Source organism: Mizuhopecten yessoensis, unplaced genomic scaffold, assembly GCF_002113885.1.
Source record: "Mizuhopecten yessoensis strain PY_sf001 unplaced genomic scaffold, ASM211388v2 scaffold7283, whole genome shotgun sequence".
Classification (NCBI taxonomy): domain Eukaryota; kingdom Metazoa; phylum Mollusca; class Bivalvia; order Pectinida; family Pectinidae; genus Mizuhopecten; species Mizuhopecten yessoensis.
In genome coordinates, this window is record NW_018406970.1 from 758,714 (window position 1) to 777,459 (window position 18,746).

Genomic DNA, 18,746 nt, shown 5'->3' on the forward strand with positions numbered 1-18,746 from the left:
AATAGTTATCGCCTTTCGTTGCGACACGTCACTGTTAGTTTGTATATGAAAACTGACCATTATTTGTTGTGACGTTTCACTGCTGCTTTGTCTGTGAAAAAACCCTGATCGCCTATGTTTTGACAAGTCATTGCATGTAGAACAGTGATCACATATTGTTGTGACGTGTCAATATGATTTTGTGAAAATAGTGATTGTTTTTTTGTTTTGACTGGTCACCTTGAGTTTGTATATAAAAACAGTGATCATGTTTTGTTGTTATTGGTCACTGTTTGCTTGTATGTAAAAACATGGATAATGTTTTTTGAAACTGGTCACTGTTTGTTTGTATGTTAAAACAGTGATCATTTTTGTTGTTGTGACTGGTCACAGTTACTTTGTTTATAAAAACAGTGATACTTTTTTGTTGTGACTGGTCACTGTTAGTTTGAATATAAAAACAGTGATCATTTTTTGTTGTAACTGGTCACTGTTAGTTTGTATGTGAAAACTGGGGTCATTTTTTGTTGTGACTGGTCACTGTTAGTTTGTATGTAAAAACAGTGATCATTTTTTGTTTTGACTGGTCACTGTTAGTTTGTATATAAAAACTGGGGTCTTTTTTTTGTGACTGGTCACTGTTAGTTTGTATATAAAAACAGTGATCATTTTTGTTGTGACTGGTCACTGTAAGTTTGTATATAAAAAAAACAGTGATCACTTTTTGTTGTGACTGGTCACTGATAGTTTGTATATAAAAACAGGGATCATTTTTTGTTGTGACTGGTCACTGTTAGTTTGTATATAGAAACAGGGATAATTTTTTGTTGTGACTGGTCACTGATAGTTTGTATATAAAAACAGGGATCATTTTTTGTTGTGACTGGTCACTGTTAGTTTGTATATAGAAACAGGGATCATTTTTGTTGTGACTGGTCACTGATAGTTTGTATATAGAAACAGGGATCACTGATAGTTTGTATGTAAAAACAGGGATCACTTTTTGTTGTGACTGGTCACTGATAGTTTGTATATAGAAACAGGGATCACTGATAGTTTGTATGTAAAAACAGGGGTCATTGTTTGTTGTGACTGGTCACTGTTAGTTTGTATGTAAAACCATGTACATCGATCAATTTCCTTTGTAACTGTTACTGTTAGCTTGTGTTTGATTGTGTTTGTATCAATATGTTACAATCATTAATTTCTGTTGTATTAGTGAGTCACCCATTGCACGCGTTCTCATGTATTATAAAATGGCGGATCTGCTACCAAAATGTCACTCGTATATAATATCTGAATTTACCCTGAATGTAAATAATGTAACAAACCACAAAACAAGTGACACGAATTTTTGGATATCGTAAAATTTCTTACATTCGGTTTTAGGGATTCTTATTCAAATGCGCCGCAAATAACATAAAAAGTTTATGTTTTTAATTTCAAGTATTGGCAGCGTTTATACCACTTATACTGTACACTTGTACCAACATATTACTTACACATTGTTTTGTTCCAATGTATACATTACATTTGTACTAGTGAATTTATAGCATCCGTACAATTCACTCGTACCTAAATATCCTATATATTTTAACTGTATGAAGTCGTTACTTGTACATTGCATTCGTGACGTACATTATATTCTTTTTAATACATCGTCTATACACTGTACCATCCCATATCATGTATAATTTAAAATGTATGCAGTGTACGTTTATTCAACATTCAGGCGTGCATTCCTCCCAAAGGAATGTATTACTGATAACTCACGTTCATATTAATGTGTTCATCACACATTTGGTTGTATGGGCAATCAATATATTCCAAAGATGTAATATTCGAGCATTTAATGATAAAGTTAAAACGTATATCAAAGTTTTTGTCATACTACTCTATTAACAACAGATTTTAAACAAATTTTAAATCTCGTAGATTTTCAAAACAGAGGAGGAAAATCGAAAACAAATATCTACAATTGTTTACAAAAGCACAAACTAAATATTAAAATCGATTTGAAAATATTGTAAAAGTAACTATTATAAAATTAAAAGAAATTATAAAAGAAAAAGAAAACCTAACGACAACCCCCCCCCCCCCCTTAAAAAGGGGGGAACAGATCAATCATGGGTCTCTTAATCTGATATTCCATATATTATGCACCCTGTCAACTTCAAATTAAAAATTCAAATTTGAATCCTCGTTAATTGTAAATTTCCATATCAGTATTCTTTTTATAAATCGTGCCCCAAAGCCATTTGGATGAATTTGTATAATATCTTTGTATTTTTGTCCTTTCTCCTTTGAACGTTGACTTAACCGTTACTGGCTATGTCCCATGCTGGCAGCACTTTTAATGACGTCATTGATAGCAGTTTATGATAAAGGACGATATTGGTTTACCTTTGAAACACTTGAACATATTTTGTTGTTGTGTTTAAAAGCATTGGTAGGAAAAATCAATCAGAATAAAAAGCATGTTTTGTAGCGCAATACACATGCGTGCATCGTCCGTTCAGCAACCCAATCCATAGAAAATAGACGGTGTTACTCTGACGCCGTTCGTTTACATATTTATAACTATTTCATGTAATATGAAATCGTTTACTTTATAGTCAGAAAATAACATGGTTCAGCTCTGTCACTCGGTTAAAAAGATAACCTGAGTTAACTCCAGTACAAAACAGCGCATTGAGGATACAACAGGGAACTAGTTTAATATTCAGGGTAATACCGATTTATCTCCCCTTTTTTAATTCATTGAAATTCCAGATCAGGCAAGTGAAATTGGTCATGAAGAATCTATGAATTTTTCTTATATATATATAGGCGTGTTGTGTATTGCAATATGCGTGCGCACTCCTTCAAGCAGCGCATTTTAACAGAAAGAAGATGGGTCTTTTTTCAAGTTCTTGATAAATTATACATGAAAGTGTGTTTTTAGGTAATATATTTTTATATTCAGTGATGAAGACAATCAATTACCATGTGTTCGAAAATTTTCTTACTCCATTACAATTTAATACAAATCTATTATGTATGGGTTTCTTTCTGTATTACATGTATCAACGTTTCATTAGCATTTGTTTAGTCTGTTAAAGTAACATAATGCAATTTTACTGACGAAAACCCCCCACAAAACAATGCAGGTCAATAGACAAGGTACCACAATGCATCTTTGTATTCATTGTATTCAAAAGTATTTGTACTAACGAAAAATATTGTGTTAAACAGCATTGGGAGTTGATAAATCTCATTTATCAACAATTAGATTAAAGATTGTTTTGAAATCACAATATTTTGTAAGAGAGAAGTTAAACACTTATCTCGGTGTTCTTTATCAAACGGGTTTTTTGCAATGGTGTTGTGAAACATTTAATACCATTTACTCTCCCAGGTTGTCAGCAGCATAACGCAATGATATTTATCTGTTTGTTTTTTGCTACATGTAACAAATGGAGCCAGTAATAAAAGTACATTTTTTGCATATTGTGTTTTTGTATTGTGCATTACACAGGCAATTCAGATACCGAACTATCGTTCTGGGGTTTATGATGATTTGTTTTACCCTTTTAAAGTACTTCCCCTTCATTTATCAAAATAATGCAACATTTAGCCTACATTTTCTTCCAGCGAGTAAAACATTGACCGGTCGGAAATTAAAAACTGGACCGCTGCAGGTAAAAGCATAGTCATATTTGGCAAGGATTGTTCTGCATCTAATTAGTCGAAATGTCAAATATGACGTCAGAAATCGGTTGCCACAAACATTACAATGACGTCACAGTTTGTATATACATAAATGATTTTTGAGACCTGTTAATAATGAAAGCAAGAACAAGTATTATTGTATCTTTAGGAAGGGATAACGAGACAATTTTTGACTGGGTTTTCGGCAAGCATATCTTTTATTGGATCCTCCGCAAAGATCATTGCCAATGACAATGAGGAGGAAACAGTCTGGCTGTCTGGTCAGAAAAAAAACCCATAAACTGCATTAAAAGCTTTCAATTAAATATTTAATGGTTTGATTGACAGAAAAACAATACAACAATATTACAATTAAAAGATATATTTTCATTCGACTAGAATACAAGTTATGTTCTTAAATATACCTTTGGTATGTACGTTTGATCGTTCGTTATAAATCACAATTAAATTGACACATCTTTAGGACCCCTGTCCCCCTGCACTGTGGTTTTTTTTTTTTTGAACAGTAACCTTCCCTTAATTTCGTTTTGGGAACTCTTCTGCTGACTAGGTAGAACGACGGAATAACAATCTGAGGTCCGCGGTTCGATCCTCGGTCTAACTCTGCTGGATTCCTACACTCAGAACACTGCTGATTATATTTTGGTTATTTCACCTTCAATATGTTTTTGTTTGTTTCATGAGAGTCCAGCAAGTTTTGGTTTTCTATGAGGAAATGATTTATCAAAGCTATGGTAATTACGGACAAAAAATAGTTTCTAATGTGTAGTTTCCGATTTTGGCAGTGGTACGGGTATTCTTAACACATAATACCACGTAACAAACTCTCGTACTCTCTCGTTATGCTGTTATCGAGCACCTACAGTTGACTGCTGGCCCCACCGGATACCTTGATTGTTTCATCTGTAATGAATGATGCATCGTCTGAGGACAGGAAAGATACAATCCCAGCACACTCTTCCGGCTTGCCAATTCTGTAATAATATTATTAAAAAAATGGCTAATCGCTGACTTTAACAAATGAATACAGTAAGCAGATGTTTCAGTAACTTAATTAAACAAGAACTCCTAATAACAAGACATATAATTTTAAAAAAGGTGAGGTTTTTAGAAACACATCGCCTGGAACCCTCAAATTGTCGTATACACCGACTGCGATCCCATTAGCTGTCGATAGCTAGTACTATTGTTGTACTATTGCATGCAAGTACTACATACTTGACAAATCTTTCCGTCTTGGCGGGAGACATAATGCCGATTTTGGACTCTTAAATATGATCGTCCCGGTCACAGCAACCGATTCAAATATATAAATGATGTTACTGAAAGAACATTTCAAAAGATTTCATTGAAAATTTGAGATTGCGTTTCCCATGGAAATATCAAAAGGGTTGGCAAGTACGGTAGTAAGAATTTTCTTGTGTCTAATAAACTTTGCTGATTAATTTGCTAGGGAAAATAAATCAACTCTCCTAGGACCAGTGGTATTATAGGGAAATTCGCTTGAACTTGCTTTACGCTATTACAGTTTGTGTATCTTGCCATAGTATAGTGACAGCCAAAATGTGAAATGTACAAAACTGTGAACAGAATACAGATACGTTGGTTGTTCAATTACTGCTATGCATCATTTAGAAACATTTATCAGGAGAAGATAACCCACTTCCTTTTCATGTATACCTGAAATATTCTATGTATACTTACCTTCCAAGCTTAATATTCTGTGTTGCAAGCTTCATGTTGTCCGGATCTTTCCACAGCTATAGATATATAACGGTGAATATGAAGATTACATGGAGTCTAACAACTGTAAAATCATTATTATTGAGCTTTGTGTTAAATATTAATAAATATATAGATATTTACACAAGCATTTCAAGTGCACAAACATTAAAGACAGGCCTATCTACGGAGCAACAAATATTTTACTGCAGATAACTGTCATTATTTTATCTACATATTATTTTTCCCGTCTATTATATTAAATCAGAGTGTTTTTTTGTGATGGTCGTGTAAACAATTTGATTACAAAGAAAATATATGTATACAAGAATATAAATTGAACTCATAAACGTACAGCTTCGCTAAACCTCGTTTTGATTAGACCGGGAGCGAGGCAGTTAACCCGGATATTCATCGGTGATAGCTGGTGAACTAAGGCTTTCTTCAAACCGAGGACAGCCGTTTTGCTGACACTATAAGGACCCATCAACTGTTAAGAAATCAAGTGGTACACACAATCAGTCAAAAGTGAATGGTATATCTACTGTATAACAGGAACTTTTGCGGCATTGGTATTCTCACGCTTTTCGCGAAAGGAATTAACCGTGAATTCACAATACCGTGAAAATTTTAAGTTCCTGTTATTATTGTAGGATCTAAATAGATTTAGACTTAAGTTCTAAACTAACTAAAAGTACACCATATATTTCGCTTCAGTGACAAATATACCCAAGATCTCAAGGATCACATTTGATAAACAATTAATTTCATTTACGGTTGACAGTTAAAATGTTGATACAGACACAGCAAAGGGTTAAATTTCTTCGTTTTAAACCACAGCGGTATTTCCATGTGATATATTAACAATAAGTGTAGTATTACTATAGGAATAAATACATGATAATTGGTTCAAACGTGTCATTGTGTTAAAATAACGCAGACCTGCCTCTTTCGCCAATCTTAAACTGTGCGAATATTCATTTCCTGACAAAAAGGGGGAGTAACCCTCCGCAAATTCAAAAACATTTTCAATTTTTCTGAAATGGGGAAGGAGTACGTTTTACTTTTACAACAGCACGTTTCAAATATAAAGCGCACGTGAAAAAAGAACGTATTGTACATGTATATATTATTTTCAAGTGGTTTGGAATGAGAAAATATATATCATTCTTACCGCACTAGGCTCATATCCTCCAATTGACGAAACGAGTATTATAGAACCTCCTCTACAACATTAGATAGACAGCAGGTCAAACACGACAACAAAATCGACCCGATTTCAAACAAGCAAAAAAAACTGTTCTAGACATACAAATATAAAACACCCATGATGTATCAATAATAAACTGAAGGCAACATAAATACCGGTAAAACAGCATTCAAAATACCGGAAAGGCAACACGATATAAGTAACTCAAAGATAGACAGGCAAGAGAGACAACGTGAACAAAACGAGTTAGCACATTGAAGAGGAGGTCACGCGAGAATACGAAACACATCAAATAAACAGGGAAAACAACATGAGCATAAGCAACGCATCCAATATACATAGAAAGCAACATGAGGGCAGAACCATATCCGATAAACAGGGAAAGCAACATGACAATAGACAATGCATCGAATAAACAGGGAAAGCAACATGGGTATAGGTAACATAATCAATAAACAGGGAAAGCAACATGAGTATAAATTACATATATCTAATTAACTGGGAAAGGAACATGAGAATATGTGACACAGCCGACAAACAAACAAAAGACCAAAATGAACGTCGAATATGCTGACGGTAAGCGAGGTGGCCAATGGAAAGAAGGGCATTGTATCGAAGTTTGACGTACTTGATGCTTAATATTTGTATCAACGAAAAGGAAAATTAAAAGAATTACCAATACATCGTAAAATGTACAATAAACCTTCGTTACACTGCCACCTCGTGTTCGGGTGAATTTTTGTCGTTATAAAGGGGTTTGGCAAAAAATTGAGAGAAGTATTTAAGGAATGATTTTTATTTTTTCAACATTTATGAGGTCATAACAACAATGGGTTTATGGACATATTGAATGAATCGCGTTAGCGATTCATGTAAAATATGTCCAAAAACCCATTGTTGTTATGTCCTCATAAATGTTGAAAAAATAGATATCATTCCTTATATTTACATTGACGAATCCTTTCAGTGGATCGATATAACAACGAATAAAACAAATAAACAGGGTTTGTTCCTGCTTATACACGGGTGCAACGCAGTGGCGAGAACAGTGTTTTTTCGCGGGGAAATGTGACACTATCGTGAGAGATCTTAGCAACCGTCAACAACAATAACACAACAAAATGTAGTTCCATATTCAATGTTTATTTGTAGCACAGGACACGTGAATACGTGGATATCTCACAAAGCACAGTTCAATAATATTTTAAGATGTAAGAATTAAGCATCTAGGTCGGTCGTTCCGAGTGAGTAGTTTTTGTAGTGTATTACTACGCAGTGTGATCAGGTTACTATCAGTTCCCACGTGCTGGGATTCTATGAACACCTGTGTTATGCATTTATGAATGTAATTTTTGTCAATGGGTCTAAGCATACAGAATGTAAATATATAAAGGAATTGTTATGAAAAAGAGGACATTGAAATATGCTGGCAGTAAGCGAGGTGGCAAATGAAACAAGGGGCATTACAATGAGGTTTTACTGTATATATTTTCTTTTTCTTTGTTTGTTGTCGACATTCTCGTATGAGCATTGTTTTAACGTATATCAGTTTGCGTTTATTTTAACAAATTCATGTAAATAAATAGATACATACCCACGCTTCTGCATATGAGGAACAATATCCTTACACAGCAAAAATGCTGTTTTCACGTTAATGTCAAAAATCTGAAATACATAATAAACACATCAGTTAGTGATCTGGTGCCAGGAAAGATACACGAAAGTAAAAACAAAACAGTGGTAGAAATCAAACACATTGATATGCACATTTGATCAATTTGATTACGTGCTACTGGTGAAAAAGTAGTCTAAGAAACTAGCTATAAAATATTTGTAAGTGTACATTAAAAATATGAATGGCACTCTGCTAAAAGATAAATAATGGTTACCGATGATACACCAGAAGACCCAAATTGTCACCCATACTTTGTACTTGAAAAAAATTCTATATATTTGACAGTTATTGGTTAACCTAAAGGAAAACAGTGTTTTTTTACACTAGTAAATATTGTTTTCATCAGTTATTCAATGGCATCACACTATAAATCGTTACAGCTAGTCACACTTACTGCAATTGCAGTAAATGATGCAATTATTGTCACCTTGATACAAAATACAAGCCACTTCTTATAGACTCAGTTAGACATATGGGAATGATCTCTTTAAGATAATTCGGTACTGCGTTCGATCACTGAGCCAAGGGTCTCGAGTTCGACCCCTACCAGGGACATTGAAACATAATGAACTCTGTTCCAATGACACCCATGTAGGGACCCGGGAAATTTTGACAATAATAATTACAGATACTTTCAGAAGAATCGCTATGACCCTTGGAAAGTCGGACGAGTTCTTCCTGGAGGGCGGGTACAATGTATGTCAGCCTTGTTCAAAATTCTAGTCGCTTTCTACAGACTCGGCTAGGGAGAATTTCTGTTCAGCTTTTTCGGTAGAGTGTAAGACCAGTAAACAGAGGTCCGGGATTTGACTCACAGCGGAGGCATTACACAAATTGTGACCTCTACTACATCAAATTAATCAGTAATTACTTATGTTAGACTCATTTACTTGTTGTAATAACAGTTCAACTGTTTCCATGGAAACTTGTCTTTATTTACTTACCTTGTCCCAAGCAGACTCCGTACACTGTGACAAAAAATGAACATTATATCAAGTTTCGATATATAATTAAAATTGATATTCATCTTGTTATACTGATATGTAACTTTCTAAGAAAACGATGAATAGCGATATTACAACTACAACACAAATACATTTGTAGTAAACAGTATAACGGGAAATGTTCGGCACACTTTATATTTCGCCTTTTTCAGTCTCCATTCTATCATTAAAACGGACAGTCAAGTACATAGCAATTAAATGTAGAGAACTTACACTTGACGAATGAGGATTGTATCGGCAACGGGCGAAATACAATAAATGGCAGCTGCAAGAGAAAAACTAATAAACGAAGCATACTCACATCGAGGATAGGACCAAAGAACGGATTCACGGCTGCGTTTGACACAAATATGTCGATCCCACCATACTTTTCTATAGCCTGAAACACAGAGATACTTAAAATATAACCTTAGTTAATATACAATTCCGTCTTCGTATGAACTTGACTCTTGTGAGGACGTTAACCTCAAACAAACAAAAAATATAACAAGATGACCATACAAATTCACGAGATAACATAACACTGCAAAATCACTACTATTCAATTATAGCCGTTGGCTGAGGTCGATACCTGGATTTATCTACCCGAGAAAAGATTTATTAACCGAGGACGCAGAAAAAAAAATACAAACAAAATGTAGAGGTGTTCGTTAATATGCTGCATTGATATGATGCACATCTTTCTACAATCATAGATAGACTGTTAAAGGAGTTATTTTAGCGGACCCAAATTTTAGCGTTTTATTTAGTTGTATTACGGAATTTTAACATTAGCGTATCGATGAATTTGCCGCTCACAATGTGTGCAATAGGAATGTATCTACAGAAACTGTTATTGGTGCAATCATAATTTAGCATGATATTTAAAGCGCAAAATGTGCTAAAATTACAATACCACTAAAATTTGTACGTTTACAGTACCTTATATTATGCATAGATTATCTCCCTTACCGTGGCCACGAGATTTTCTCTGTCCTCCTTCTTCCCCACGTGACAAACCACGCCTACAACGTCGAGTTTTTGAGACTTGAGCTTCTTTACCGCGGCGTCGACGTTAGTCTGCTTCCGACTGCTTATAACTACTTTCGCACCATCCTGGGCAAGCCTCTCCGCAATGGCGTACCCGATACTAGAGAAAAAGAAAATAATGCGTCTTATTTGAAAGTTGTTTATGTAGTGTTTTTGTAGTTTTAGCACATTTTGCACCAGGATTTTCCATTGCATTATCTACAGCATATTTACTTAGTGTGTTCTGTGTTGTCATGCAACATTGCACTACTTGTCTCTCAACATGATGTATTTCTAGTCGAAACATATACCCCACTACAGCTACTGCCTAACCGCATTGAACTACTAGTCTATACCACGGAATTAGATTAAGTCCGTGTCTATACGTAGAGCACTTCTAGTATACGCGTAGTGTACGTACAACCTCTAGTACTATTCTAAACGAAGAGCACTACTGGCTACTAGTCTATACGTAGTGTACGTACCTCTAATACTAGTTTAAACGAAGAGCACTACTGGCTACTAGTCTATACGTAGTGTACGTACCTCTAGTACTATTCTAAACGAAGAGCACTACTGGCTACTAGTCTATACGTAGTGTACGTACCTCTAGTACTATTCTAAACGAAGAGCACTACTGGCTACTAGTCTATACGTAGTGTACGTACCTCTAGTACTATTCTAAACGAAGAGCACTACTGGCTACTAGTCTATACGTAGTGTACGTACCTCTAGTACTATTCTAAACGAAGAGCACTACTGGCTACTAGTCTATACGTAGTGTACGTACCTCTAGTACTATTCTAAACGAAGAGCACTACTGGCTACTAGTCTATACGTAGTGTACGTACCTCTAGTACTATTCTAAACGAAGAGCACTACTGGCTACTAGTCTATACGTAGTGTACGTACCTCTAGTACTATTCTAAACGAAGAGCACTACTGGCTACTAGTCTATACGTAGTGTACGTACCTCTAGTACTATTCTAAACGAAGAGCACTACTGGCTACTAGTCTATACGTAGTGTACGTACCTCTAGTACTATTCTAAACGAAGAGCACTACTGGCTACTAGTCTATACGTAGTGTACGTACCTCTAGTACTATTCTAAACGAAGAGCACTACTGGCTACTAGTCTATACGTAGTGTACGTACCTCTAGTACTATTCTAAACGAAGAGCACTACTGGCTACTAGTCTATACGTAGTGTACGTACCTCTAGTACTATTCTAAACGAAGAGCACTACTGGCTACTAGTCTATACGTAGTGTACGTACCTCTAGTACTATTCTAAACGAAGAGCACTACTGGCTACTAGTCTATACGTAGTGTACGTACCACTAGTACTAATCTAAACGAAGAGCACTACTGGCTACTAGTCTATACGTAGTGTACGTACCTCTAGTACTAGTTTAAACGAAGAGCACTACTGACTACTAGTCTATACGTAGTGTACGTACCTCTAGTACTAATCTAAACGAAGAGCACTACTGGCTACTAGTCTATACGTAGTGTATACGTACCTCTAGTACTAGTTTAAACGTATCTAGCACTTGCTAGTGATAGTTTTAACGTACTGTACTTCTAGTCTTAACCTATCAAACTACTGTCTTGCCACTGTGCACAGGAACAGTACTGGTACTACTGGTCTACACTTGGAGCACTTCTATTCTAACCATGATGTACTTCTTGTCTAAACATATAACACTGCTACCTTCCCCGAGTGCGGTATACCAGTCTAAACGCGGTCTACCTCTAGTTCTAGTCTAAACGTCTACAAAACACTACTAGTATATATGTAGTGTACCTCTAGCTCTGTTCTAAACGTATCTAACCACAGTGCACGTGTACTACTAGGTCTCAACGTAGTGTATCTTAAGTAGGAGTCTGGACGTAAAGCACTAATTAAGAAGTCTTAACGGGGTGTACTTCTAGTCGAAACATATAACACTGCTGCCTTCCCCGAGTGCGGTATACTAGTCTAAACGCGGTCTACCTCTAGTTCTAGTCTAAACGTCTACAGGGCACTACTAGTCTAAACGCGGTCTACCTCTAGTTCTAGTCTAAACGACTACAGGGCACAACTAGTCTAAACGCAGTCTACCTCTAGTTCTAGTCTAAACGTCTACAGAGCACTACTAGTCTAAACGCAGTCTACCTCTAGTTCTAGTCTAAACGACTACAGGGCACAACAAGTCTAAACGCAATCTACCTCTAGTTCTAGTCTAAACGCGGTCTCCCTCTAGTTCTAGTCTAAACGTCTACAGAGCACAACCAGTATAAACGCGGTCTACCTCTAGTTCTAGTCTAAACGTCTACAAAACACAACTAGTATATATGTAGTGTACCTCTAACTCTGTTCTAAACGTATCTAACCACAGTGCACGTGTACTACTAGGTCTCAACGTAGTGTATCTTAAGTAGGAGTCTGGACGTAAAGCACTAATTAAGAAGTCTTAACGGGGTGTACTTCTAGTCGAAACATATAACACTGCTGCCTTCCCCGAGTGCGGTATACCAGTCTAAACAAGGTCTACCTCTAGTTCTAGTCTAAACGTCTACAGGGCACTACTAGTCTAAACGCGGTCTACCTCTAGTTCTAGTCTAAACGTCTACAGGGCACTACCAGTCTAAACGCGGTCTACCTCTAGTTCTAGTCTAAACGTCTACAGAGCACTGCTAGTCTAAACGCGGTCTACCTCTAGTTCTAGTCTAAACGCGGTCTACCTCTAGTTCTAGTCTAGACGTCTACAGGGCACTACTAGTCTAAAAGCGGTCTACATCTAGTTCTAGTCTAAACGTCTACAGAGCACTGCTAGTCTAAACGCGGTCTACCTCTAGTTCTAGTCTAAACGTCTACAGGGCATTACCAGTCTAAACGCGGTCTACCTCTAGTTCTAGTCTAAACGCGGTCTACCTCTATTTCTAGTCTAAACGTCTAGAGGGCACAACTAGTCTAAACGCGGTCTACCTCTAGTTCTAGTCTAAACGTCTACAGGGCACTACTAGTCTAAACGTTGTCTACCTCTAGTTCTAGTCTAAACGCGGTATACCTCTAGTTCTAGTCTAAAAGCGGTCTACCTCTAGTTCTTGTCTAAACGTCTACATGGCAATACTAGTAAATACGAAGAGTACCTCTAGTACTGTTCTAAACGTATCTAACCACAGTGCACGTGTACTACTAGGTCTCAACGTAGTGTATCTTAAGTAGTAGTCTGGACGTAAAGCACTAATTAAGTAGTATTAACGGGGTGTACTTCTAGTCTAAACATATAACACTGCTGCCTTTCTCGGGTGCGGTATACCAGTCTAAAAGCGGTCTACCTCTAGTTCTAGTCTAAACGTCTACAAAGCACTACTAGTCTAAACGCGGTCCACCTCTAGTTCTAGTCTAAACGTCTACTACCAGTCTAAAAGCGGTCTACCTCTAGTTCTAGTCTAAACGCGGTCTAACTCTAGTTCTAGTCTAAACGTCTACAAAGCACTACTAGTCTAAACGCGGTCCACCTCTAGTTCTAGTCTAAACGTCTACAAAGCACTACTAGTCTAAACGCGGTCCACCTCTAGTTCTAGTCTAAACGTCTACAGGGCACTTCCAGTCTAAACGCGGTCTACCTCTAGTTCTAGTCTAAACGTGGTCTACCTCTACTACAGAGCACTACTAGTCTAAACGCAGTCTACCTCTAGTTCTAGTCTACACGTCTACAGAGCACTACTAGTCTTAACGCGGTCTAACTCTAGTACTAGTCTAAACGTCTACAGGGCACTACTAGTCTAAACGCGGTCTACCTCTAGTTCTAGTCTAAACGTCTACAGGGCACAACTAGTCTAAACGCGGTCTAACTCTAGTTCTAGTCTCAACGTCTACAGAGCACTACCAGTCTTAACGCGGTCTGCCTCTAGTTCTAGTCTAAACGTCTACAGAGCACTACTAGTCTAAACGCGGTCTACCTCTAGTTCTAGTCTAAACGTCTACAGAGCACTACTAGTCTAAACGCAGTCTACCTCTAGTTCTAGTCTAAACGCGGTCTACCTCTAGTTCTAGTCTAAACGTCTACAGGGCACAACTAGTCTAAACGCGGTCTAACTCTAGTTCTAGTCTCAACGTCTACAGAGCACTACCAGTCTAAACGCGGTCTACCTCTAGTTCTAGTCTAAACGTCTACAGAGCACTACTAGTCTAAAAGCGGTCAACCTCTAGTTCTAGTCTAAACGTCAACAGGGCACAACTAGTCTAAACGCGGTCTAACTCTAGTTCTAGTCTCAACGTCTACAGAGCACTACCAGTCTAAACGCGGTCTACCTCTAGTTCTAGTCTAAACGTCTACAGAGCACTACTAGTCTAAACGCGGTCTACCTCTAGTTCTAGTCTAAACGTCTACAGAGCACTACTAGTCTAAACGCGGTCTACCTCTAGTTCTAGTCTAAACGTCTACAGAGCACTACTAGTCTAAACGCGGTCTACCTCTAGTTCTAGTCTAAACGTCTACAGAGCACTACTAGTCTAAACGCGGTCTACCTCTAGTTCTAGTCTAAACGTCTACAGAGCACTACTAGTCTAAACGCGGTCTACCTCTAGTTCTAGTCTAAACGTCTACAGAGCACTACTAGTCTAAACGCAGTCTACCTCTAGTTCTAGTCTAAACGCGGTCTACCTCTAGTTCTAGTCTAAACGTCTACAGAGCACTACTAGTCTAAACGCGGTCTACCTCTAGTTCTAGTCTAAACGTCTACAGAGCACTACTAGTCTAAACGCAGTCTACCTCTAGTTCTAGTCTAAACGCGGTCTACCTCTAGTTCTAGTCTAAACGTCTACAGAGCACTACTAGTCTAAACGCGGTCTACCTCTAGTTCTAGTCTAAACGTCTACAGAGCACTACTAGTCTAAACGCGGTCTACCTCTAGTTCTAGTCTAAACGTCTACAGAGCACTACTAGTCTAAACGCGGTCTACCTCTAGTTCTAGTCTAAACGTCTACAGAGCACTACTAGTCTAAACGCGGTCTACCTCTAGTTCTAGTCTAAACGTCTACAGAGCACTACTAGTCTAAACGCGGTCTACCTCTAGTTCTAGTCTAAACGTCTACAGAGCACTACTAGTCTAAACGCGGTCTACCTCTAGTTCTAGTCTAAACGTCTACAGAGCACTACTAGTCTAAACGCGGTCTACCTCTAGTTCTAGTCTAAACGTCTACAGAGCACTACTAGTCTAAACGCAGTCTACCTCTAGTTCTAGTCTAAACGTCTACAGAGCACTACTAGTCTAAACGCAGTCTACCTCTAGTTCTAGTCTAAACGCGGTCTACCTCTAGTTCTAGTCTAAACGTCTACAGAGCACTACTAGTCTAAACGCGGTCTACCTCTAGTTCTAGTCTAAACGTCTACAGAGCACTACTAGTCTAAACGCAGTCTACCTCTAGTTCTAGTCTAAACGTCTACAGAGCACTACTAGTCTAAACGCAGTCTACCTCTAGTTCTAGTCTAAACGTCTACAGAGCACTACTAGTCTAAACGCAGTCTACCTCTAGTTCTAGTCTAAACGCGGTCTACCTCTAGTTCTAGTCTAAACGTCTACAGAGCACTACTAGTCTAAACGCGGTCTACCTCTAGTTCTAGTCTAAACGTCTACAGAGCACTACTAGTCTAAACGCAGTCTACCTCTAGTTCTAGTCTAAACGTCTACAGAGCACTACTAGTCTAAACGCAGTCTACCTCTAGTTCTAGTCTAAACGTCTACAGAGCACTACTAGTCTAAACGCAGTCTACCTCTAGTTCTAGTCTAAACGCGGTCTACCTCTAGTTCTAGTCTAAACGTCTACAGAGCATTACTAGTCTAAACGCGGTCTACCTCTAGTTCTAGTCTAAACGTCTACAGAGCATTACTAGTCTAAACGCGGTCTACCGCTAGTTCTAGTCTAAACGTCTACAGGGCATTACCAGTCTAAACGTGGTCTACCTCTAGTTCTAGTCTAAACGTCTACAGGGCACTACTAGTCTAAAAGCGATCTACCTCTAGTTCTAGTCTAAACGTCTACAGAGCATTACTAGTCTAAACGTGGTCTACCTCTATTCTAGTCTAAACGCGGTCTACCTCTAGTTCTAGTCTAGACGTCTACAGGGCACTACTAGTCTAAACGCGGTCTACCTCTAGTTCTAGTCTAAACGTCTATAGGTCACTACCAGTCTAAACGCGGTCTACCTCTAGTTCTAGTCTAAACGTCTACAGGGCACTAGCTACCAGTCTAAAAGCGGTCTACCTCTAGTTCTTGTCTAAACGTCTACAGGGCACTACTAGTATATACGTAGAGTACCTCTATTTCTAGTCTAAACGTCTACAGGGCACTACTAGTATATACCTCTATGTACCTCTAGTACTGTTCTAAACGTATCTAACCACAGTGCACGTGTACTACTAGGTCTCAACGTAGTGTATCTTAAGTAGTAGTCTGGACGTAAAGCACTAATTAAGTAGTCTTAACGGGATGTACTTCTAGCCTAAACATATAACACTGCTGCCTAACCGCAGTGCAATATACTAGTCTAAACTTACAATGTACACTGTAGCTAGCTATCCAGTACCCTTCTTAAACATGATAGATATAGTATACTACTCTAAACGTACGTAGTGTACTAAATATTGCCTCTAGTACATATATGACTGTACAAATACAGCCACATGCATTCCTTCAAATTAACCATCTTTAAAAGTGATGCATGACGACCAGAACTATATTTATGGCGAAAGAAATGTTACCCATCTGTCGACGCTGTCACCACTGCAATTTTCCCTGCTAGCTTCTGAGCCATTTTGTGCGAAACGAAAAATGAAGGTTAAAAGGTAGGACGCGAAAGATAAGTAGGTCATTTGACGACAAAGATAAAGGCATGCAGATACATAGACGTTTACCTGTTAACAGGTATAACCGGCGGAAAGCATGCGTATACGGGTGTGTGTGTATGCCTCAACATGTGTTATCAGTGAAGTACCTATATAATATAGCTAGCAGGTACATTTCGATATCTAAAAAGATAAACACAAGACGTCAGATTATATATCCGATATACTGAATTGGTTGGTTACATCGGCAACAATGATGAATAATTTGAAGAAAAAAAATGGTAGGGGCAAATAGCACCCCTCAACCTTTCCCTTTTCAACCGTTTTCTTTCTTCTTCTTTTTTACATGTTTATTATGTCACTGAAAAATCTAGATTTACTCTCGGCGTTAAAGATTGATTACGTATATCTCAATATCAGACAACATAAAATAAATAAGCATCCATTGCTCGTTGTTACATATAGTACACATCCTCACTTGTGTCCTGGCTTGAGACAAACAGAGCTTATTCTATCTCCTCCCAGCCCCCTCCCGTCCCCGCCCCTCCCGTCGCCGCTCTCCCCCGTCACCGCTCCCTTCCGCACCGCCCCCTCCCACCTCTCGAGAGGCGCACCCAAAGTGGGTCCGTCAATTTACCCAATACAAACGTCGATTTACACAATACAACCCAATACTACCCAATACAAACGCCGATTTACCCAATACAACCCAATACTACCCAATACAAACGCCGATTTACACAATACAACCCAATACTTCCCAATACAAACGTCGATATACCCAATACAACCCAATACTATCCAATACAACCCAATACAAACGTCGATTTACACAATACAACCCAATACTTTCCAATGCAAACGTCGATTTACCCAATACAGAAAGTAAACACCCAATACAACTGATATACAATTAGAGTCAAATATATGTAGATGTTAATCAGGCGTACTCATATGTGTATATTCATTATTTATGAAATTGATTTTCACGGGAAAGATACAATCATTTATCGTTATTAAGATAATAGTGAGATATATTTCATTATTTATGAAGTAAACTATCATGGGAATGATGTACAGTAATTCGGAATGAAATCAAAGAAATACAGAAGTTATGGTTATTTGTAGCAAGCATCACCTGTCAGTGGTCAGGTGTGAAACTGGTCCCATCACACTTGGACTGAATCACTACACTGTTGTCTAAATGTACAAATGTGTAACTTCATGATTTCTATCGGCTTTACAAAAGGAATCAATACTCGGTCCAGATATCGTTTACTTGTAAATAGATACAATATATTGTTCGCATCATGGCACTATTATTAGACATTAAAACATATCGCTTGGTTAGAAAAGCATTTTACTATTGTGTATCCGTTTGTTACTGCTTGAGTTCCTGTTCATAGAAATGTCCTCTTTCTAGGAATTTTAGGCATCACATGCTCTCTGTGCATAATATATTAGATCTTGTAAATCTTCATATTTTATTACAAAAATTACTAAATAGTTCTCAATTTATACATGTAAGTAATATCTTAATTTATACATGCAAGCTCCATCGATATGAGAGTATGTGTGTGTCCTGAAGCCCCCCAAAAA

General features: G+C 37.7%; 1 protein-coding gene and 1 long non-coding RNA gene across 2 annotated transcripts; both read right to left on the reverse strand.

Moving 5' to 3' along the window:
• Positions 1-3,962: 3,962 nt before the first annotated feature.
• On the reverse strand, positions 3,963-17,155 carry LOC110453425 (dehydrogenase/reductase SDR family member 4-like). The gene is made up of 9 exons (XM_021502367.1): positions 17,064-17,155; positions 10,253-10,430; positions 9,603-9,680; positions 9,242-9,265; positions 8,217-8,287; positions 6,587-6,638; positions 5,768-5,902; positions 5,395-5,450; positions 3,963-4,664 (listed from the first exon to the last, which is right to left on the reverse strand). Exons 1-9 carry the CDS (start codon positions 17,114-17,116, stop codon positions 4,550-4,552), a joined length of 762 nt encoding a protein of 253 aa, XP_021358042.1. The 5' UTR covers positions 17,117-17,155; the 3' UTR covers positions 3,963-4,549.
• LOC110453426 lies at positions 14,603-15,736 on the reverse strand. Its single transcript, XR_002463284.1, has 3 exons — positions 15,616-15,736; positions 14,966-15,479; positions 14,603-14,883 (listed from the first exon to the last, which is right to left on the reverse strand). It is a non-coding gene; the product is annotated as an uncharacterized LOC110453426 (long non-coding RNA).
• Positions 17,156-18,746: the final 1,591 nt, after the last annotated feature.

Bases quoted from the DNA above. Each gene is read 5' to 3' on its own strand.
- LOC110453425 (XM_021502367.1), bottom strand. From the start codon at position 17,116: ATGGCTCAGAAGCTAGCAGGGAAAATTGCAGTGGTGACAGCGTCGACA. The intron at 10,431-17,063 runs GTAACATTTCTT...CTTTTTCTCTAG, and splicing joins GTGACAGCGTCGACAGATGG to TATCGGGTACGCCATTGCGG. The intron at 9,266-9,602 runs GTGAGTATGCTT...TTTTTGTCACAG, and splicing joins TCTTTGGTCCTATCCTCGAT to TGTACGGAGTCTGCTTGGGA.